A 23887-nucleotide genomic window follows, 5' to 3' on the forward strand; every position below is an offset into this window, starting at 1 on the left:
GACTGTCAGCTTCATGAATGATCTGCCATGTTGTCATGTGTTTTCTGTGGCTCTTGATCTTGCTGAACTTAGAACGCATCACTAGTGTAGCAATGGTGGAAATTTTATTGCCATGTTTCACCAGTAGAGCAAGTCTCTTCTCTTCCCCAGCTTGATCCAGTTCCTTGATCACTTAGAGTCAGAGAGTCATAGAGATGTACAGCACGAAAACAGACCCTTTGATCCAATTTGTCCATGATGACCAGATATCCTAAATTAATCTCGTCCCATTTGTCTGCATTTGGCCCATATCCTTCTAAACCCTTCATATTCATATTCCCACCCAAATGCCTTTTAAATGTTGGAATTGTACCAGCTCCCACCACTTCCTTTGGCAGTTCATTCCATACATGCACCACCCTCTGTGTGAAAAAAATTGCTCCTTAGGTCTTTAAATCTTTCCCCTCTCACCTTAAATCTACACCCTCTAGTTCTGGATTCCCCTACCCTGGAAAAAGACCTCAACTATTCACCCTATCCATGCCCCTCGTGATTTTACATAGTTTTATAAGATCACCCCTCAGCCTCTGATGGTCCAGGGAAAACAGCCCCAGCCTATTCGCTCAAATCCTCCAACCTTGGCAACATCCTTGTAAATCTTTTCTGAACTCTTTAAAGTTTAACAGCATCTTTTATAAATCAGGGCGACCAGAACTGAACGCAGTATTCCAAAAGTGGCTTGACCAATGTCCTGTACAGTTGCAACATGACCTCCCAACTCCTATACTCCATGCATTGATCATTTTGCACAGATACACTTCAGCATCTCTTTATCAGGTCTTTAGTGGTAATGATCTAGTTTCTTTGTACAAGATTCCATCTTGAGCAACCTCTTTACCGCTGTTTGTCCAACATTCTCTTATAACAACATGTGTACCCAATCCTTTTGTCATAACTTTCTGCAGCACTGGGAGAGGTGTATAAGCCATTTTATTTGATCAAGATGTTGCCTTTCAATGTCTTTAACTGAGCATGGCAAACTGGTACTTCCTGTTCAATCAAATGATTTTACATTCTGTCAGAGCAACCTCAACTTTCTTCATAGGCAGTGTTGATTTTGACAGTGGGTTCACAATGTACATCTCTTTCTCTTTCTTGTATATCATGTCTATATGATAGCTCATAGTAAAGTAACTTCCTTTGAAACTCTTTCATGCAGTTAAAATGGTTTGTGGCATATGCTTTGAAGTGGCTTGTGGTCAGACTCCACTGTCACTTTGTCTCTCCCAAACAGGTATCATTTAAAATGCTGACAAGTGAGAGAATAGCCAAGCGCGCTTTCTCGATCTGAGCATAGTTCTGTTCAGTTTGCATTAAATGCCATGAATGGAAATGCAAGCGGTTGCCCTTGCTGCATACAGATTGCTTCAAGTCCTGTTTTGCTGGCATCACACTGCAAGGTAATTTCACCATTGACTTTGTAGCACTCCATTGTTGCTACCATTTTATTCACAGAAGATCACATTCGGAGAAAAAAAAAATAGGAAATAACGTTCCTAAATCACTGACGAATCCAACAAATGGTTGCGCGGTTTTTACACATGCTGGTCACTACATCTTTACTCCAACTCTCACCTTACCACAATCCAGGCAAAACATTTTTGCTTTCAGTGGAATTGAATTCGCTCAATGCTATACCAGGAAATGGCTGAAGACACAAATTACTACAACACTAACCAAGCTCTTCCAGTACAGTGACACCAATGACATCCACGGACAATGTGAAAAATTGTCCAGGTATGTCTTGCACACAAAAGCAGGACAAATCCAACATAGCCAATTAACACCGCATCAGTCAATGCTTGATCATTAATAAAGTGATGGAAGGGGTCACAACCCTGCTCAGCAATAATCTTTTCAGTGATGCTCAATATGGGTTCAGCCAGTGCCACTCAGTTCCTGACCTCATTACAGCCTTGGTTAAGACATGGACAAAAGACCTAAATTCCAGAGGTGAGGTCAGAGAGGCAGCCATTGACCTCATGACCAAATTCAACTGAGCGTGGCATCAAGCCACCCTAGGCAAAAGTCAATGGAATTCAGCAGAAAATCTCTCCACTAATTAGTTATAGCTGGTTCATAAGGAGTTGGTTGTGGTTGTTGGAGGTCAATCATCTCAGCTCCAGGATATCTCTACAAGAGATCCTCAGGGGAGAGTCCTAGGCCCAAACATCTTCGGCTGTTTCATCAATGACCTTCCCTCCATCATAAGGTCAGAAGTAGGAATATTGGCCGATGATTGCACAGTGTTCAGCACCATTCACAACTCCTCAGATACTGAAGCAGTCCATGTTAAATACAATACAACCTGGACAGGATTCAGGCTTATGCTGACCAGTGGCAAGTAACATTCATACCACAAAATAGCCAGGCAATGAGCATCTCTAATAAGGAATAATTGAACCAACAATGCTGAACATTCAGTGGCATTTCCACCACAGAATTCCCCAGTATTGACAGTGCTGAAGTTACCATTGACCATAAACTGACCTGGACTGTTATACAAATGCAGTGGCTATAAAACAAGGTCAGAGGCTATGCAAGAACTCAATTCCTGACTCCCCATAGTATGACTACCATCTACAGGGCACAAGTCAGGAGTGTGATGGAATACTCTCCATTTACGTAGATAAGTGTGGCTCTAACAATATTCAAGAAGCTTGACATTGTCCAGGACAAAGTAGCCCACTTGATTGGCACTGCATCCACAAACATCGACTCCCTCCACCACCAACACTCAGTAGCAGCAGTGTGTACTATCTATAAGATGCACTGCTGAAATTTACCAAGAGTCCTTAGATAATACCATAAACCAACACCTCTACCATCCAGAAAGATAAGGGCAGCAGATATATGGGAACACCACAACCTGCAAGTTCCCTACCAAGCCATTCACCATCTTGACTTGGAAACATATCACTGTTCCTCTACTATCTCTGGGACAAAATCCTGAAACTCCCTCCCTAACAGAAGGTGGACTGCGGCAGTTCAAGAAGGCAGTTTCCTAGCACCTTCTCGAAGGCAAATAGGAATCAATGCTGAAACTATGTTCTTAACTTGAGGCATCTTCAACTACACTTTTTTCTTCTTGTTTCATTCTTTTTCTGATCTCAGTTTGTTCTCTGCAGTTCTGTATTGACTCCTTCTTCTGCTTTCAGTTGCTTATCATCAGCTGCTGGCTCTTTAAGAAATAATTTCTTGGTCTTCTTTCCTTTCTTCCCATTTTTTAGTACCTCCTCGGTCAGTGGAGCTACCATTTACTCTGTCGTGTCTTTCAGGTTGGACATCAGGGTAGCTGGATCTCTTTGACAGATTCTGAATTGGTTTCACATGTTCATTTCCTTTCAGATGATATTCGCCAGGAAGATAATCAAAATCTGTAAAAACATTTTGGTAATCTTCAAGGATCTGTTCAGCAACCAATGGCTTAGTGATCTGTGAAATGCTGTCGCTTCTGACACAAGTCGTGTCTTATTTTCGAAAAAAATCAATTTGTTTAGCGATGTTATTGCTTACACCTGGAGCAGGTGGGACTTATATCCAGGCCTCCTGACTCTAAGATAGTGACACTACCACAGCACCACAAAAGCCATGCCGGCTTATTAATGCAAGCTTTAGATTGCTTCAACTGGGGTGAGTGGATTTTGCTTAATATCTGGAGCTGTCAGTTTCACTTCCACTCTGTGAATGAGAATTGCTCCAGCATATCTTCAATCTTGTTAATGTTGATCTCACTTTGTCCACCTCCTGTGTAGTGTAACCCTGTAGGCCTCAATCTGTCCAAGCACCCTATGATCTGTACATCCTTACTTTTTATGATCTGCCTGTATTGCTTGCAAACAAAGCTTTTCACTGTGCTAAGGTACACATGACAATAAATCAAATCAATCAATCAATCTCACAAAGGGGGCTTCATCTTCAGATCTCCCTCTTGAGCCACTGCACAAGTTGCCGAAGCTCAGGGTGTTCCACAAAGCGCCAGTGTCTATCTGACACTTTACACTCACTTGGTGTTCTCCTTCTGCAATTATCACTTGGACAGTCACATTCCATTGATCACCTTGAGACCTAATTATTGAACGATGTGGAAGAAGATTGATGAGGGCAGAGCAGTAGATGTGAGCTATATGGACTTCAGTAAGGCATTCGACAAGGTTCCCCATGGGAGACTGATTAGCAAGGCTTGATCTCATGAAATACAGGGAGAACTAGCCATTTGGATACAGAGCTGGCTCAAAGGTAGAAGACAGAGGGTGGTGGTGGAGGGTTGTTTTTCAGACTGGAGGCCTGTGACCAGTGGAGTGCCACAAGGATCGGTGCTGGGCCCTCTACTTTTTGTCATTTACGTAAATGATTTGGATGCGAGCATAAGAGGTACAGTTAATAAGTTTGCAGATGACACCAAAATTGGAGGTGTAGTGGACAGCGAAGAGGGTTACCTCAGATTACAACAGGATCTGGACCAGATGGGCCAATGGGCTGAAAAGTGGCAGATGGAGTTTAATTCAGATAAATGCGAGGTGCTGCATTTTGGGAAAGCAAATCTTAGCAGGACTTATACACTTAATGGTAAGGTCCTAGGGAGTGTTGCTGAACAAAGAGACCTTGGAGTGCAGGTTCATAGCTCCTTCAAAGTGGAGCCGCAAGTAGATTTGATAGTGAAGGCAGCATTTGGCATACTTTCTTTTATTGAGTACAGGAGTTGGGAGGTCATGTTGCAGCTGTACAGGACATTGGTTAGGCCACTATTGGAATATTGCGTGCAATTCTGGTCTCCTTCCTATCGAAAAGATGTTGCGAAACTTGAATGGGTTCAGAAAGGATTTACAAGGATGTTGCCAGGGTTGGAGGATCTGAGCTACAGGGAGAGGCTGAACAGGCTGGGGATGTTTTCCCTGGAGCGCCAGAGGTTGAGGGGTGACCTTATAGAGGTTTACAAAATTATGAGGGGCATGGATAGGATAAATAGGCAAAGTCTTTTCCCTGGGGTTGGGGAGGCCAGAACTAGAGGGCATAGGTTTAGGGTCAGAGGGGAAAGACATAAAAAAGAGACCTAAGGGGCAACATTTTCATGCAGAGGGTGGTACGTGTATGGAATGAGCTGCTAGAGGATGTGGTGGAGGCTGGTACAATTACCACAGTTAAGAGGCATTTGGATGCGTATATGAATAGGAAGGGTTTGGAGGGATATGGGCCGGGTGCTGGCAGGTGGGACTAGATTGGGTTGGGATATCTGGTCGGCATAGACAGGTTGGACCGAAGGGTCTGTCTCCACGCTGTACATCTCTATGACTCTATGACTCTAATTAATCAGAATCATCCTCCTGCATCCCTCAGCACCATCTTTAAAGCCGGGCTTTGCTTCTTTCCTGCTAAGTATTCGTGTGTTAAGAGATGCAGCTACTTGTAGTTAATGCACTATTTGCCCCATTTTGGACATTCCCTCTTTTCATTTGTGTCATGTCTGTACAATACTGACAGTCTGCCCTCTGACCCTGATCTTCCTGCTGGTTTGAGGATTGAATGGTATTTTCATGTCCCACAGTTCCTCTGCTCTATTTCTCCCCAGTCAGAGTGTGACCAGTCTAGCACTCACCTGGAATGGATACTGCCTGTCCAGGGGACAATTTTCCTCAGCAGTTACTCTTTCCACACACTTGACTTTTTCCATCTCGATTGACCCTTTCTTGTTCCCTCGTTTCTGGAGAGAAAATAGAGTCAATTAAATTCAAATATATGCTTAACCATATGAGCTCTTAACCTTCTTCCCTCAACGGTGCTGACTCTCTCTCTCTCCTGAAGTTGCTGACTCTCTCTCTCTCTCTCTCACTCACTCTGCCGAAGGAGCTGATTCGCTCACTCTCTCTCCCCTGAAGATGCTGTGTCACTCTCTCTCTCTTTAACCTGAATACGATGACTCTCTCCCCTTCCCTGAAACTTCAGATTGCTTCAGGTTCTCCCTCGGCTTGGAGAATTGATGTTACCTCAGGTCCGTGACATTCTCCTGCAGTGAACCGAGCAGGAATCTGTTGAATTAGGAGTAATATCATGGATACATTCTCTCTTAATCAGTATATCCACCCAACACATGCAAATAACCAAGATCCAAATCATTCTATGCTGCACCCCTTCGTAATACATTGCTTTGTCTAATGTGGGAGAGGAAAATCACTTCCTGGTGAACTGTAAGAATCTCTTGTATTGAACAAGCTTTATTTTGTTGTATGTTCGCAACTAGTTACAAGTTACATTGAGATGATAGACTTTAATCCAGAGGACCAGATGCTGGGTCATTTGAAATCCTAACCTGTTTGCTCACAGCTCCATATGATATCATTAAAGTGGCATTCCTCAGACCTTTATCAGTATGCTAGATATCGTAGATCTCTGATTAATTTACTTGGCTAGGCAACTGCTTCAGATGAGTATTTGGCCCCTTGCTCGTGTCATTGAGGAACTGAACACTCTTTTGAGAAATTGGTTCCTGATAACCAAAGAAGGTATCAGACCACAGCCACTCCTGAAGATCTATACACATACATACATATATGCAAGTATACATGTATATATAACATATCTGATTTCACCATCCCCACCCCTTGTCCCCCTTGTGCTACAGCCCCCAGTCTCACAGGCCTGTGGTCTTCCCCAAAGCTTGCTTGCTCAGCTCACACAGAAAAGCCCTTCAGCCTCCTTCAACTTGAAGAGTGTCTGGACTTTGTGCCTGAATTTCAAGGAGCTATGACCAGACTTCAGAAATTGCTTTTTCCTTTGATCTGTGAGGATCCGCAAGCCCTTCAAATCTGGCTGAAAGATACGTGCCAAGAAGAAGAAACAGGAAAAAAAAGAGAAACACTTGGAAATGAAGGGCATAAGACCTGTCTCATTCACGAGATTTGCTGGTCCATCGACAGTTCTGAAGACGAATCATACTGAACCCAAAACATTCATTGTTTTTCTCTCTCCATGCCTGCTGACAGACCTGCTGAGTTTCTCCTGTATTTTCTGTGTGTGGTACTGTTTCTTCCCTCAGGGCACCATGTTCATAATCTCGCCACAGCATTCTCCACTTTTTAGCTGCCTCTGCTAGATTCACCCAACGGAAAATGTTCTTATAAAGTGCCACAGCCTTGTTCCGAGATATGACAGCCAACTCAGTGATGTCCGCACTTACCAATCACTCCCCTTACCATCTATTGTGACAATCTATCACCAGGCCTAGCTTTACAAAGGCTACATTCCTATCCTGGCCTTGCCCAGCCTAACACTTCTATTTCGAACTGGGTTTCCTATATATATTATATATTGATACAATGAAGTCATGGATTTGTTTGTTGAGCTGCTGTTTTGTGCAAACGTTCCATCACCTCGCTAGATGACATCATCAGTGTGTCTTTGTTAAGGTGTTGGTAGTCTGTCCTGTCTGGTATTTATATGTTGCTGTTTGTTGGTACTTCCAGTTCTGTATCTGTGTAGTTTGTATATGGGGTCCAGTCTATTGATTGATTAGATTAGATTAGATTCCCTACAGTGCGGAAAGAGACCCTTTGGTCCACACCAACCCTCCGAAGAGTAACCCACCCAGACCCATTCCCCTACTAATGCAACTGTCACTGTGGGCAATTGAGCATGGCCAATTCACCTGACCTGAACATCTTTGGATTGTGGGAGGAAACTGGAGCACCCAGAGGAAACCCACGCAGATCTGGGGAGAATCTGCAAACTGAGGCTGGGATCAAATCCGGGTCCCTGGCGCTGTGAGTCAGCAGTGCTAACACTGAGCCACTGTGCCACCCCCAAAGTTCCGGTTGGAGAGCCAAGTTTCAAGGATTTCTCTGGCATGTCTCTGTTTTGCCTATATTTGGATGGTTACATTGTCTCAGTTGAATTTGTGTCCTTCATTGTCAGTGTGGTTGGAAATGAGAGAGTGGTAACCTGATCTTTGTGCACTTGTATGGTCAGTTTTCTTCCTGTTTGTCCTTTGTAATGTTTTTCTCAGTCTTTGCAGGGTGTCTTGTCGATAACGTTCGTCCTGTTGGAAGTGGGTGTCGGGTCTTTAACCTTTGTGAGGAGCTGGTGGAAGGTCTTTACTGATTTGTGGGCCACTAAGATTCCCATTATGAAATAAAATATGACAGAGATATTAGAAATGATAACAGAACCTGCTGGAAACATTCAACAGGCCGAGAGAATCTGTGGGGACAGAAATAGAGTTAATATTTCAAGCTCGAAACACTGGCATGGTTTCTCTCATCAAAGACTAAATAATTGGAGCAGGAATAGCCTACTCAGCCCATCAAGCCAGATCCATCATACAGGGCAGGTGATGGTCTAAGTGGTACTGTCACTGGACTGACAATCCACAAACACAGATAACATTGCAGGTTCAAATCCTGCCACGCCAGATGATAGAATTTGGGTTCAACAAAAATTTGGAATTAACAGTTTGATGATGACCATCAATGCCGATTGTCGAGGGAAAAACCCAACTGTTATACTAATCCCTTTAGGGAAAGAAACTGCCATCTTTACCTGGGCTGGATTACATGTGAATGCAGATCCACAGCAATGTAGTTAACTCTCAATTGTTCTCTGGGCATCCACATCCCATGAACAAATTAACTTTTAAAAATTACAATCATGTTCGATCTGATTGTGATCTTAACTCCACGTACCTGCCTAAGCCCTTCTCAATCAAAAATCTCTCTAACTTGGCTTTGATGATGTCTTCTAGAGAAAGGAATTCCAAACACAACATCCCTCTGAGAGAAGGAATGCCTTTTCATCTTTGTCCTAAATGGTGAAAGTATTAACTTCAGAGAAGCTAGAGAGACTCGGATTGGATAACTGCTGAGAGGCTTGTTGGGCTGAAAGACATTCCAGCATCTCGGAGTGGGGGAGAGAGTCTATGGAGGGATTTGTAAATGAGGATGAGGAGAAGTTTAGCATCAGATCATTGCAGTTCAGAGAACACAGAGGGTGATCGGAGGGTGGGATCTGGTGTCAGTTAAGACACAGGCAGCAGAATTTTGCTTACCTTAAGCTTACAGAGGGTAGGAAGTGGGACACTTGGCACTATTTGAATGTGCTGACCTGACAAATCAGGGCTAGCAATCTCTGACTCAGCACATCACAAACGGAGTGCACCACAACGGGCTTAGATTTTTATCTCAAGTCCTCAGCAATCAGAATTAATCAAGATATTTTGGGTGACTAATGGATTCTTAACCCCATTAGGTGCTCCAAACTTAGTGCACAATTGAGGAACAGGCACCAACATTCAATGTTGTCCAATTTTGTTGCCTTTGTTCCTTTCCCTCAGCCACAGAAAAGTTGTGTATAGTGTTTTGGACCTCTGGATATTGAGATGCTGTCCTGCTCCCTTAGCAGGAGCACTGCCCAAGTGCTGTGCCTTCAGCATCAATTCCTGCTCTGTCGTGAGCAGCTGAATCACCACAAGCTGAAGAGAAACGAAGGGATAAAACTTCAGCCAGTTAAAATTCAGGGCACATAGCTGGTGATTGTGTGGATTGGCTGAGATTTCCATCAAGACTGTGAACCCCCCCCTCCCCACAATGAATAATTCAAGATCACCTAACAAACCACAGTGATGCAGAGGGCAGAAAGTGATTACATAGAACTGATGCCCCAATTGGACTTGAAAGCTGCATTTTCACAGAATCGCATCAACCTCAGATGCGCCTAAGAACGGCAGCGGATTGAAAATGCAAAACATCTAGCCCTCACTTCGGGTAGTTTCTGTTTTACCAGGACAAAGCAGCCCGCCTGATTGGCACCACGTTCACCATCTTAAACATCGACTCTCAAAACCATCACCAATGCTCCTTAGACAGCATCTTCCAAAACAACAACCACTTCCAACCAGAAGGAGAAGGGCAGCAGATACATGGGAACACCACTGCTTTCAAGTTCCCCTCCAAGCCACATACCATCCCAACTTAGAAATATATTACCATTCACTCACTGTCGCTAAATCAAAATCCTGGAATTGTGGGTCAATCTACAGCATGTGGACTGCAGCAGTTCAAAAAGGCAGATCACTGTCACCTTCTCAAGGGCAACTAGAGATGGGCAATAAATGATAGTGATATCCATGTTTCACGACAGAATAAAAAACACTCTTGCTACTCACAAACTACCTGCTGAACAGCATTGCTCCAGTTAATAGCTAGGCTTCAGGTGTATCAGAAACCACTAAAAATAGACACTTACCATTCGTTCACTGTCATATTCATAATAGGAGATTTTGGTGTCAGTCAGGATGAATAATCTCTCCTTGTAGTTGAGAGGTGATGTCTTTTTCTTCTGCTGTGATCTCTTAATGAACACCTCCTCCATGAGTACCTTTGATGGGAGCAGACAACCACTGAGAGATCCTGTCAGAGAGAAACAGGGGGAAGGAAACGTCAAGGACACAGAAAAATGGGAGTAGAAACAGATGAATTTGATCCATGAATGCCAATCATCTCGCCCTCCCCTAATTCGAGGACAGTCCAGTGATGCCTGGAAGACTCTTTACAAGACTCATTTACAACTGACTTTGAACACTAACTTTAATTCATAGGTCAGTTAGCTCAGATGGTTAGAGCGTGGCGCTAATAACGTCAAGGTGTAAGTTCAATCCCCACACTGACCAAGTGCGTTGTTGAAATTTGAAAGTCATGCCTTCCACACTTGCAGGGTATGCATTTGTCCTTGCATTTCTTTGTAGGTGACTAGGTGGTTAGCACTGCTGCCTCACAGCGCCAGGAAACCAGGTTCAATTCCTGCTTCGGGCGACTGTCTGTGTGGAGCTTGCACAATCTCCCAGTGTCTACGTGGATTTCCTCCCATGGTCCAAAAATGTGCAGGTCGGGTGAATTGACCATGCTAAATTACCCATGGTGTTAGGTGCATTAGTCAGGGGTAAATATAGGGTAGGGGAATGGGTCTGGGTGGGTTACTTTTTGGAGGGTCGGTGTGGGTCACGTGGTTTGTTTCCATACTGTAGGGAATCTAATCTAATCTACTTCAATCATTGGGTCAGATCATTGAGTGACCTAGAATTGCACCATTCTAAATGATGGGAACAGGATTTACAATCAACCTACTGCTACTGCATTCTGGGAAAACATAGTAAAAATCAGATACACAGGCTCATTAGCCAATAGGAGTGGGTTTTCCCCAGCTGGCGCAGTAATAATAAGGATATGAGGGATGATGCAAGGAGATGGGTGTCATATGCTGCAGTATCATTTACTGGTGGCTTGTGGTGACAGCAATCTCCTTTCTGTTCTCTTAAAACAAAATATTACCAGGTTAAATAGGCCCTACTGGTGCACTGTAATAGAAATAAAATCAAACAACTCATGGAAACTTACAGAACTCCAAATGAAACTTTTCAAAATCAAATCAAAATATTATTATCTGGGGTGATGATACACTTCAGACCCTATGGTGCCCACTCACCTCTAAAGGTCCCTGTTGTGCTGGTGTACTGCATGCTCCATCTCAATGGCTACCCGAATGCAACATAACCATGGAAGGGGGTTAGATAGTTCATACAATCACCTCCTTCATGATCTACAGCCTGGACCTGTTGATGATCACTTTGGCCAGGGCAGGAGCAGACCCATAAGGAAGCCTTTGAATCTGTCCATGGACTCTCTAAATCCTGCTTTCAGTGATAAGTATAATGGTCTTTCAAATTAGCAGTGGCAGAACATGTAAATTATCAAGCCTTAGCAAGAATAGGCATTTGCCTTACACAGCAAGGTACTGTTTGCTGCATTAAAGCAATGGGTGTAAGCTACATTAGCTAGTTAGGTATAATTATAATTTCTATCAGAACCCGGAGATGACAAGTCTGTCTCCACAGAAACCTCGTTTCTTCTCCATCTACAGACTTTCACCATCCATGGGTGGAGCTATATGAAACTTCAAAGTTAACTCTTTCAGAACAATTACCTTACAAAACAATGGGATCAACTGGGAGACCACAACTGTGTATCCTGGCAGTATAGCTGTCAAAGGAATTGGAATCCACTGCAAGGGAGCACAGTATGTGGGATCGGCCAAAGCTGAGGGCCAAAGGTAACAGTATAAAAGTAGTGGAGAGCTTAAGGAACTGGGTGGCAAGGTAGGGTTGGGTGCCAATGGAATGCTTGACACCATAGCTAATGATGGCGTCATAAAGATAAGTTTATGACAAGGAAGAGGAGGTAACCAAGGCTGGATCACTGAGGGACTGCAGAATGGAAGAGGTCAGTTGTTCCTGGAGACTATGTCCTGTCAGATCATATGGAGTGGTTGGACCGGCAATTAGAGGCAATGAGGAACTTACAGGAATCAGAAAGTTGGCAGTTTCAGGAAGGTGGAAACACCGCAGATATAATCAGGTAGATGGGCGACCATAAGGAAAGGTTGTAGAAGTAGGCAGGTAGATGGGTGACTGTGAGGAAAGGTTGTAGAAGTAGGCAGGTAGATGCTGTTGAAAATGTGTTGCTGGAAAAGCGCAAGGTGGAAAGGTTGTAGAAGTAGGCAGGTAGATGGGCGACCATAAGGAAAGGTTGTAGAAGTAGGCAGGTAGATGCTGTTGAAAATGTGTTGCTGGAAAAGCGCAGCAGGTCAGGCAGCATCCAGGGAACAGGAGAATTGACGTTTCGGGCATAAGCCCTTCTTCAGGAATGGCTTATGCCCTAGGCAGGTAGATGGGTGACTGTGAGGAAAGGTTGTAGAAGTAGACAGGGTAGTACAGGAGTCTCCTTTGGCTACTTCCATCGCAAACAAATATGCAGTTTTGGAAAAGATAGCAATGACAGCCAGGTTCCTGCTACCGAGGCTGGCTCTACTGTAAAGAAGGGTATGTCAGGTTCTAAGCGATCGATTGTGATAGGGGATTTTCGAGTCTGAGGCACAGACAGACATTTCTGCAGCTGACAGCAAGACATCAAAGTGGTGTGTTGCCTCCCTGGTGCCAGGATCAAGGATATCTCGGAATAGGCCCAAAATATTCTGAAAGGGGAGGGACCAGCAATGTAGACATTGGTGTCAATGATATAGGTAGAGAAAGGGAACAAGGTTCTGAGGAGAGAATGTAGGAAATTAGGCAGGTGGTTAAAACATAGGCCCTCGTGAGTAGCAATATCTGGAGTACTCCTGGTTCCATGTGCTAATGGGGGTAGGAATAAGAGGATAGGACAGATGACTGTACAGCTATGGAGCTGATGTGAGTGGCAAGGATTCACAATTTTAGACCATTGGGATCCCTTCTGGGGTAGAAATGACCTGCAAAAGAAGGACAGATTGCTGAATTGGAAGAGGACCATTATTCAGGTGGGAGATTTGCTTGTACCACTTGGGAGTATGGAAGCTCGTAAGACTGTGGGGCCCAAAGAGATAGTGAGAAAAGAGATAAGTCTAAGGCTGGTACAGTAGATAAGGGGATCAAGTTAAATAGACAAGGCAAGCAGGAGCATAGTAGAGAATAAGTTAAGACTGATAAATTAAGCTGCATTTGTTTCACTGCGAGAGGACAGGTAAGACAGATAAACTTAGGGCATGGTTAGAAACATGGGATTGGGATACCATAGCTGTTACAGAAATGTGGCTCAAGAAGGGGCAGGACTGACAGATTAATCTTCCACAGTATAGATGTTATAGGAAGGATAGAAAAGGGGCCAAGAGAGGAGGTTGAGTGGCATTTTTGGTTAAAAGGATAACATTTTAGCTGTACTTAGAAAGATAGTCCTGGGAGTAAATCCAGTGATATTATTTGGGTGGAACTGAAAAATAAGAAAGAGATGATCACCTTAATGTTATAAGCCTATAAATTGAGAAGCAAATATGTAAGGAGATCTCAGGTATCTGTAAGAATAATAGGGTTTTAATGGTAGGGGATTTTAACTTACCAAACATAGACCAGGACTGAAAATGTGTTGCTGGAAAAGCGCAGCAGGTCAGGCAGCATCCAGGGAACAGGAGAATCGATGTTTCGGGAATCCTTCCTGAAGAAGGGCTTATGCCCGAAACGTCGATTCTCCTGTTCCCTGGATGCTGCCTGACCTGCTGCGCTTTTCCAGCAACACATTTTCAGCTCTGATCTCCAGCATCTGCAGACCTCACTTTCTCCTCATAGACCAGGACTGCCAATGTTAAGGGCTTGGATGGAGAGGAATTTGTTAAGAGTATAGAAGAAAGTTTTCTGACTTGATATGTAGGTGTACCCATTAGAGAAGGATCAAAACTTGACCTTCTCTTGGGAAATAAGGCAGGGCCAGTGACTGCGGTGCCAGTGGGGAAGCACTTTGGGGCAAATGACCAAAATCCAATAGTTTTAAAATAGCCATAGAAAAGGGTAGATCTGATCTAACAGTTAAAGTTCTAAATTGGAGGAAGACCAAATTAGGCAGAAACTATCAAATTTCGAAAGTTGATTGGGAGTGGCTGTTCGCAGATAAAGGAATGGTTTGAAAGTGGGAGGCCTTCAAAAATGCGAAAACAGGAATTCAGAGACAGTATGTTCTTGTTAGGGTGAGGAATAAAGTGATAAGTGTAAGGAATATTGAAGGACAAGAGAAATTGAGGCTCTAGTCAAGAAAAAGAAGGAGGCTTATGACAGGTATAGACAATTGGGATTGAGTGAATCCCTATAAGGGCAGTCGGGGCATACTCAAGGGTGAAACCAGGAGGGCACAAAAGGGTCATGAAATAGGTATGGCAAATAGGGTTAAAGAGATTCCAAAGAGCTTCTATAAGTACATGAAGGGCAAAAGAGTAACTGTTGTGGTTCTGTTCGCTGAGCTGGAAGTTTTTGTTGCAAACGTTTCGTCCCCTGGCTAGGCGACATCATCAGTGCTTGGGAGCCTCCTGCGAAGCGCTTCTTTGATGTTTCCTCCGGCGTTTATAGTGGTCTGTCCCTGCCGCTTCCGGTTGACGCACGCAGACAACAAGAACATGAATTCGACTGGGACAACACTACCATTATAGGGCAAGCCAGACAGAGAACAGCCAGGGAATTCCTAGAGGCATGGCATTCATCCACAAACTCCATCAACAAACACATCGACCTGGACCCAATATACCAATCACTACAGCGGACAGCTGAAACTGACAACCGGAAGCGGCAGGGACAGACCACTATAAACACCGGAGGAAACATCAAAGAAGTGCTTCGCAGGAGGCTCCCAAGCACTGATGATGTCGCCTAGCCAGGGGACGAAACGTTTGCAACAAAAACTTCCAGCTCGGTGAACAGAACCACAACAACGAGCACCCGAGCTACAAATCTTTGCACAAACTTTAAAAGAGTAACTAGGTCGAGAATGGAGCCTCTTAAAGGTTATGGAACCACAGAAGATAGGTGAGATAATAAATTAATATTTCATATCAATATTTACTGTGGAGAAGGATTTGGAAGCTAGGGAACTTGAGGAAATAAACAGTGATGGCTTGAAAAGTGTTGTATAAAGGTGGATAAATCCCCTTGGACCTAATCAGATGTATCGTAGAACTTTGTGGGAATCTAAGGAAGAGATTGATGAGCCCCTTGCTCAGATATTTGTATCATCAGAAGCTATAGGTGAAGTGCCAGAAGAGTGGAGGGCGTCTAATCTGGTGTCACTATTTAATGAAAGTTGGTGAGGAAACATCAGGGAATTAGACCTTGACATCAGTTGTTGGAGGGGATTCTGAGGGACAAGATTTACCTGTATTTGGAAAGGTACAAACTGATTAGGCACAGTCAACATAGCTTTGCGCATGGGCAATCATACCTCACTAACTTGACTGAGTCTTTTGCAGATGTGACAAAGAAGATTGCTGAAAGCTGAGCAGATGTTTATATGAACTTCAGCAAGGCGTTCAACAAGGTTCTGCATAGCAGACTGGTTGGCAAAGTTAGATCACGTGGAATCCAGTGGGTTTAGCCAATTGGATATAAAATTTGTTTGAAAGTCAAAAACAGAAGGTGATGGTAGAGGACTGATTTTCAGATTGGAGGCCTGTGACAAGTGATGTGTCGTAAGTATCGGTGCTGGGTCCACTGCTTTTTGTCAGTTATATGAATGATTTGGATGTGAATATAAGAGATATGGTTAGTAAGTTTGCAGATGACACCAAAATTAGTGGTGTAGCGGACAGTGAAGAAGAGTATCTCAAAGTACAACGGGACCTTGATCAGATGGGCCAATCCTCTGGGGAGTGGTACATGGAGTTTACTTCAGGTAAATGTGAGGTACTACATTATGGAAAGCAAACCAGGCCAGGAATTATACACTTCATGGTCGCATCCTGGGGAGTGTTGCAGAAAAAAAGAGACATTGGGTGCAGGTGCATAGTTCTTTGAAAGTGGAGTCGCAAATCGACAGGATGGTGAAGAAGGTGTTTGGCACACTTGTCTTCATTGGTCAGAACATTGAGTATAGAAGTTGAAGTGTCATGTTGCAGATCTCAGGACATTGGTGGGACCACTTTTACAATATTGAATTCAATTCTGGTCTCCCTGCTGTAGGAAAGATGTTGCTAAACTTGAAAGGGTTCAGAAAAGGATGTTACCAGGATTGGAGGATTTGAGCTATAGGGAAAGGCTGATTAGGCTGGGGCTTTTCTCCCTGGAGTGTTGGAAGCTGAGGGGTGATGAAACAGAGGCTTATAAAATCATGAGGGGCATGATAGGTTTTTCCCAGGGTAGGGAGTCCAAAACTAAAAGGCATGGGTTTAAGGTGAGAGAGATAAAGTTTAAAAGGAATCAAAGGCATAACATTTTCACACAGATGGTGATGCATGTATGGAATGAGCTACCAGATGAGGGTGGTGGAGGCAGGTAAAATTCCAACATTTAAAAGGCATCTGGATGGATACGTGAATAGGAAAAGTTTAGAGTCATATGGCCCAAATGCTGGCAAATGGGATTAGATTAGTTTAGGATAGCTAGTCAGCATGGACAAGATGGATTGAAGGGTCTTTTTCCATGCTGTACATCTCTATGACTCGATGAGATTGAGATAGCTGACAGCATAACTGGATGGTGGCGTGAAGATACGGGGATAATAGGAAGGAAAGTTTGATGGAGTGATATGCGTAAGGCATTCTAGGACTAGAGGAGGTGACAGAAGGAAGGGGCGAAAATATGACAAGGTACTTAAAAAAATTATCAATTTAAATAATAAACTTAAGCCAAGGAAAGTCAGCAAGGATAGGGGTGATGGATGATCAGAACTTGTTTTTGAGTTGGTTTACTGGTAGCATTGTTTTGAGTGAACTGATAACTATGATCTAAAGAGGTAGAAGGCCATCTTGTTGGGATAATGTTGACATATTTGTGTCAGGAGGAACTAAACTGAGGATGAGGATTTCAGCAGCAGAGGAGCTGAGGCAGGAAGAGAGATGGGGAATATCAGAGAAATGGAAGTGGGTGCAAAGACTTTGCAAAAGAGAAGGTTTTGAAATGGCAGCCCATCTCATCTCATCTCAGGGTCAAATATGACACTGAAGTTGCAAACTATCTAGTTCTGTTGGAGACATGAGGCTGGAAAAAAGGAGATTGGGGGGGGACCTGATTGAGGTCTACAAAATCATGAAGGGTATAGACAGGGTAGATAGAGATAAGCTTTTTCCCAGGGTGAGGGATTCAGAGGTCATGCGTTCAAGGTGAGAGGTGACAAGTTTAAGGGGGAGATACACGGCAAGTACTTTACACAGAGGATGGTAAGTCTTAGTGATGCATGGGAATTCCTATTAGCATGGCATTCCAACCAGAACTCTGTCAACCAACCCATCGAGTTAGACCCCATCTACCACCCCCTGAGAAAAAGAACAGGAAGTGACTTCACCAGAGGAAATAACATCACCACAGGAAATAACATCACCAACCCAAAGAAACCCAAACATATAAATAGAAAGCAGGGATTTTCAGCAGTGCTTCGCCTGAGGCCCACTGAAGATGTTACATAGTAGGGTGATGAAACGTCTGGAAATGAACCTTCCAGCTCAGTGAGCGAACCTACATCCAGACGGTGGTAGGTGTCTGGAACGCGTTGCAAGCAAAGGTAGTAGAGGCAGGTACTGTAGATTCATTTAAGGTGCGTCTGGACAGATGCATGAGTAGGTGAGGAGCAGAGGGATAAGGATGCTTAGGAATTGGGCGATAAGTTTAGACAGTGGATTTGGATCGGCTCAGACTTGGAGGGCCGAAGGACCTGTTCCTGGGCTGTAAATTTTCTTTGTTCTTTGTTCTTGTTCTGGAAGGCCATGTGGAAATTATGGTGTGGATACTAAAAAAACACAAAGAACTGTGGATGCTGGAAATCAGAAACAAAATCAGAAATTGCTGAAAAATCACAGCAGGTCCAGCAGCTGTGGCAGGAAGCAGAGTTAATGCTTCAGGTCCAATGACCTTTCCTCAGAAATGTCTCTTCCCCCTGAAGGTATTGACTCTTTCTCTCCTCTGGGTGCTGACTCTCTCTCTCTCTCTTCCCCACTCCCCATTGAAGTTGCTGATTCTCTTTCTCTCCCCTGAAGGGGTTGATTCTGGTCTAGGGTCCATTTGCAAAGGTTAATTTCGCCTCTGTGTGATCTGTTGAAGATAACGTTCTTTAAGCTTGAACTTACTGACTGATTGCTAATGGAACAATAATCATGGGGAACATCATGCCAACCCACAGGAATACTCTCTCACTGAGGTTTGTTTCTTTACCATAGTCAGCACAGCTTAGAGCAGCTAACAGCACATTCCTGATTGAATCCCTTGTGACATTGTCTAGAATCAGAGCTCCGCAGTGACCCTAGGAACTACAACAGGTCAGCACTGGCTACCCTCTGAGTCCAGGGGTTGTGGCTTCAAGTCCCACTCTGGAAACACCCAATCTCTGCTGACATACCGGGGAAGTACTGAGGGAGAGCTGCTCTGTTTGAGTGTCACTTTTATAACCAATGAGATAATAAACTGAGGCCCTATTTCAGGTGAATGGCATCAGGGGAGTTGCTTTCATGGCACAGTGGTTCAGTGGTTAGCATTGCTGCCTCATCGCCCCAAGGACCCGGTTTCGAATCCAGCCTCGGGCAACTGTCTGTGTGGAGTTTGCATGTTCGCCCTGTGTCTACGTGGGTTTCCTCCGGCTGCTCTGGTTTCCTCCCACAGTCCAAAAATGTGCAGCTCAGGTGAATTTGCCAAGCTAAATTGCCCATAGTGTTAAGTGCATTAGTCAGAGGGAAATGTAGGGGAATGGGTCTGGGTGGGTTACTCTTCGGAGGAATGGTGTGGACGTGTTGGGCCAAAGGGCCTGTTTCCACACTGTCAGGATTCTATGGATTCTCTGGATGTCCAAGCCAATCCATGAGTCTACCAAGGCTGAGTCCTCAGCATACTCTTCCACAGTGGTTGGACGTGGACAACGTCGGCTCGGCAGGAGAAAATGTCAAATAGTTTCTTTCCTCACAGAGCTCCTGGAGTGTATTAATTCCAACACCATACATTCAGTACTAAACCAGTGAAGTCTGTGTTGCCTCTGCCACATTTATTAGTCAGATGAAACCATTTCTCCAAAGATCTTATATAAAGTCAATTCGCACTAGGTCATGACCCTGTGAACACTGTCAACTGAGAGACAGCCGGTGGCAACATCTCAAGGACAAGCTTTGGAAGAGCAAACGAGAACTGAAAGGGTCATTGGCCAAAAAGCAGCTCAGAGAAAAGAGGAGCCAGAAAATCCTCCACCTTCTCAACCCACACTCTCCCTCTTCAGCAAACATGGCGAAGATGGCCAAGCTAAAGAGTGGAGTCTGAGACACCAAAGTTCAGCACCACAGAGCAAAGCATGCCTCACAAGATGGAAGATGTCCAGAGGTTGCAAGGCCCTGACCAGCATAACAACATGTGAGATCTTGCTTTGTTAAAGTTGGCTGTCAATTTATTCTATTATAATAGTAAAAACACTTGATAAGTGTTCCTTATTGAGTCATTGACTGCTTTTATGAGGAAAGGCTAGACAGGCTAGAAGAATTCAGAAGAGTGAGAGGCGACTTAGTTGAAGCATGTAAGATCCTGAGGAGACTTGACTGGGTGCATGTGGAAAGGATATTTCCTCTTTTGGGAGAATTTGGAACTAGGAATCAGAGTTTAGGGATGCCCATTTAAAACAGAGATGAGGAAACATTGTTTCTGTCAGAGGGTTGTGAATCTTTGGAATTCCCTTTCTCAAAAAAAGCAGTAAATTCAGAATCTTTAATTTTTCTTTCTGCAGAGGTAGATAGAGTTTTGATTATCAAGTGGGTAAAAGATTATTGGGATTTGCAGGAATGTAGAGTTGAGATTAAAATCAGATCAGCCATAATGTTAATGAATAGCCGTGCAAGCACAAAGGCTGAGGGGCCTACTCCTGTACCTTGTTCATATCTTCCACTGGTTGTGTCTTTGGGATCATTTGGAAAGGTGAAGCGTTCTGTTAAAACACAGTTGGTAATTTTGCAAGAAAATACGTTTGGCTCATTTGACCCTGCTGCGTTGAATGAATTCTCTCTTCACTTCACTGGGCCCATTTTCCAATAACCGAGTGAACTTTCAAAAGTACAGACAGCTCTTACTCACGTGCAGGAGTTGCTTCCTCTTTTTATTCATCTATGTAAAATCATTTCAAGTTGCATTGCTGACCTTCCTGATTTGCTTCCTGTCAGCCACACAAAGGTCACCAACTGCCCCTCAGCTGTGTACAAGCAACACCTGCAGCCTGACTCACCAGAGCTACGGCACAGGCACATCGAGCAGTTACTGTTATTGCGAATCATCCTGATCATTATCCCTTCATCCATTATCAGGCAAGCTCCACAAACAATCAGAAAAAAGTAATGTAAGAATTATGAAGAGGAGTAGGCCATTCTACCTCTCAAGCCTGCTCCACCTTTTAATCCGATCATAGCTGATCTCATCTTGGCCTCGAATCCATTTTCCTACCCGCTTCTCATAACCATTCAACCTGTGACCAATTAAAAATGTCCATCTCTCCTCCTTAAATTTATTCAGTATTCCGATGTGCACCGCATTCTGGGATACTGAATTCCACAGATTCACAGCCCTACGAGAGAAGTCATTTCTCCTCATCTCTGTTTTAAATCTGCTTACCCTTATCCTAAATTTACGACCTCTCTCTTCTAGATTATCCCACATGAGGATTCATCCTCTCTATGCTGAGTTTGTCAGCCCATTAAGCATCTTATCTACCTCAATGAGATCTTCTCTTATTCTTCTAAACTCACGAGACTGTCGGCCTAAACTACCAATCTCTCTTCAAAAGACAAACCTCTCAATTCTGGAGTCAATCCAGTGAACCCTCTATAAACTGCCTCCAGTATAATTACATCCATACTCAAATAAGGGAAGAATGGTGCTGGGGAAGCACAGCCGGTCAGGCAGCATCCAAGAAGCAGGAGAGTCTATGTTTCGCGCTTCATCAAGAATGGGGGGTGTGGCACAAAGAGGCTGAGAGATAAATGGGAGAGGGGTGGGGCTGGGGAGAAGGTGGCTGGGTAGATGAAGGTGGGGATGAAGGTGACAGTTGGAGTGGAGGGTGGAGCGTGGAGCGGATAGGTGGGAAGAAAGATGGGCAGGTAGGACAGTTCAAGAGGATGGTGCCCGATTTGAAGGTTGGATCTGGGATAAGCTGGGGGGAAGGGAACTGGGAAAATTGGTGAAATTCACATTGATCCCGTATGGTTTTGGGGGTCCCAAGGCAGAAGATGAGGCGTTCTTCCTCCAGGGTGGCTAGAGTTTGGCAGTGGAGGAGGCCCAGGGCCGCATGTCCTTGGCGGAGTGGGAGGGGGAGTTAAAATGTTCAGCCACAGGATGGTGAGGTTATTTAGTGCGCGTGTCCCAGAGATGTTCTCTGAAGTGGGACACATGCACTAAACAACCCCACTACCCTGTGGCTGAACACCTTTACTCCCCCTCACACTCCTCCAAGGACATGCAAGTCCTGGGCCTCCACTACCTCCATACTCTAGCCACCCGACGCCTGGAGGAAGAACGCCTCATCTTCCACCTTGGGACCATTCAACCACACGTGATCGATGTGGATTTCACCACTTTCCCCATTTCCCCACTTATCTCAGATCCAATTTCAGCACCGCCCTCTTGAACTGTCCCACAGTCTATCTTCCCTCCCACCTATACACTCTAACTTCCTCTCTGACCTGTCACCACCACCCCCACCCTTCATCTACCTATCGCATTCCCAGCAACCTCCCCAAGCTCAACCCCCTCCCATTTACCTCTCAGCCCCATCCTCCCTCCAATACTTGATGAAGAGCTTATGCTTGAAACATTAACTCTCCTGCTCCTCAGATGCTGCCTGATCGACTGTGCATTTCCAGCACAACACTCTCTGATCTCCAGCGTCTGCAGTCCTCAGTTTCTTCAAGTAAGGGGACCTAAACTGTAGGCCATACTCCAGGTATAGTCTCACTACTGCCTTGTACTCTACTTTTATAATCTGTTCCTTTGACAATAAATGCCATTTTCCTTTCTTATTTTCTGCTGTACTTGCATACTAGTTTTCAGTGTTTCAGAAACGAGGGCACCTAGATCCCTCTGCACCAAAACAGTCTGAAGTTTCTCTCTATTTATGCAATTAAATTGCCTTTCTTTTCCTCCAATAAAAATGGATAACCTCACACTTATCCACATTAAACACCATTTGCCAAATTTTGGACTATTCCACTGATCTATCCAAATCCAGATATGGTTTCTTATTTTTTTCACTGCAGCTTACTTTCCTACCTATTTTCATGTCTTCTGCAAATTTGGCGACAGTATGTCTGCATCCAAGTCAATAATGTAGATTGTAAATAATTGGGGCCTGAGGACCGAATACAAAAAAAAATGAATGGAAGTGCTGGTGTTGGATTGGGGTGGACAAAATTAAAAACCACACAACAAACAAAAAGTGAAAGAAGACAAATGAAAAAGGAGAAAGGAAAATAAACGTAGAGAAAGGAAAGACAAAAAGAGAGAAAGAAGAAAGAGTCGAAAGAAGATGAGAAACCATGTATGTGTGTGTGGATAAGGTCCAGAACTGCAATAGTTTGTTTGAATTCTTTCTTTAGAAAATGGACGTTTGCTGGATTTTAAAATGGCTGCTATTGAACACAGAATGAGCAAGTTGACTGCTTTCAAATTTCTACCAAATATCAGGACAAAAGCAAATATTGCCTCCTGAAATGTGACAATCTGTGTATGGGGGGAGCATTCGAGCCAAGCCAACATGAAAGATCTGGAGCCGGAATTGCTACCTTAGCTAGTTCTGAGCGAAGAAACTATGACAACTCATTATCAATTAGCTTGGTGCAAATGTTCCATAGTGATATGCTATAAAACACAATGGTGTCTCATGATAGAGCAGCAAAACCACCTCAGTAGCTGATTGCATTACCAAAAGCCCCAATAATCTGATTGAAACTTCTGTGAATCTAAAGCTTCGATGGTCAGCCTGCTTAGAACACCTAAAGGGTAAGATAAAAATAGGTTTAGCTAAATGGCTGTCTCTAATCTCAATGACCCTCAACATTTGATTCCATTTGTTTCTGAAAGGAAGGTTCTGTACATGGGGTAAGTTGGTTCACAGCTTACAACTACGACACCTTTATCGGCAACTTGACTGTGACTCAACTCTTAAAATGGAGATATCTGTGCACAGCCAATGGACAACCTCAACTGGGCATTGATTTACTACAAAGTCTTATTCAAGAGAACTCATTCCAATACCCATGATTTGAAGGAATTTGTAAATTCTTCCTTTCCCATTAATGTGTGTGAATGTGTATTACGAACTGTTACTCTGGGTTTTCAATGCAATACAAA

At 43.9% G+C, this 23887-nt stretch overlaps 1 protein-coding gene and 1 non-coding gene across 4 annotated transcripts in view; one reads left to right on the plus strand and one right to left on the minus strand.

Annotated features, from left to right (window-relative positions):
- The window catches only part of btk (Bruton agammaglobulinemia tyrosine kinase), a 127255-nt gene that overhangs the window by 75699 nt on the left and 27669 nt on the right, over nt 1-23887 (minus strand). For all 3 annotated transcript variants that reach the window (XM_043704297.1, XM_043704298.1, XM_043704296.1), the window contains exons 2-3: nt 10273-10436; nt 5636-5740 (exon numbers count right to left, since the gene is read on the minus strand). In XM_043704297.1, coding sequence (XP_043560232.1) covers nt 5636-5740; nt 10273-10398 — 231 coding nt within the window. In that variant the 5' untranslated portion in view covers nt 10399-10436. The remainder of the gene's footprint in view (nt 1-5635; nt 5741-10272; nt 10437-23887) is intronic.
- Nucleotides 10624-10696, plus strand: trnai-aau. Its single transcript has one exon. It is a non-coding gene; the product is annotated as a tRNA-Ile (tRNA).

Source organism: Chiloscyllium plagiosum, chromosome 15 (genome assembly GCF_004010195.1).
Source record: "Chiloscyllium plagiosum isolate BGI_BamShark_2017 chromosome 15, ASM401019v2, whole genome shotgun sequence".
NCBI lineage: Eukaryota > Metazoa > Chordata > Chondrichthyes > Orectolobiformes > Hemiscylliidae > Chiloscyllium > Chiloscyllium plagiosum.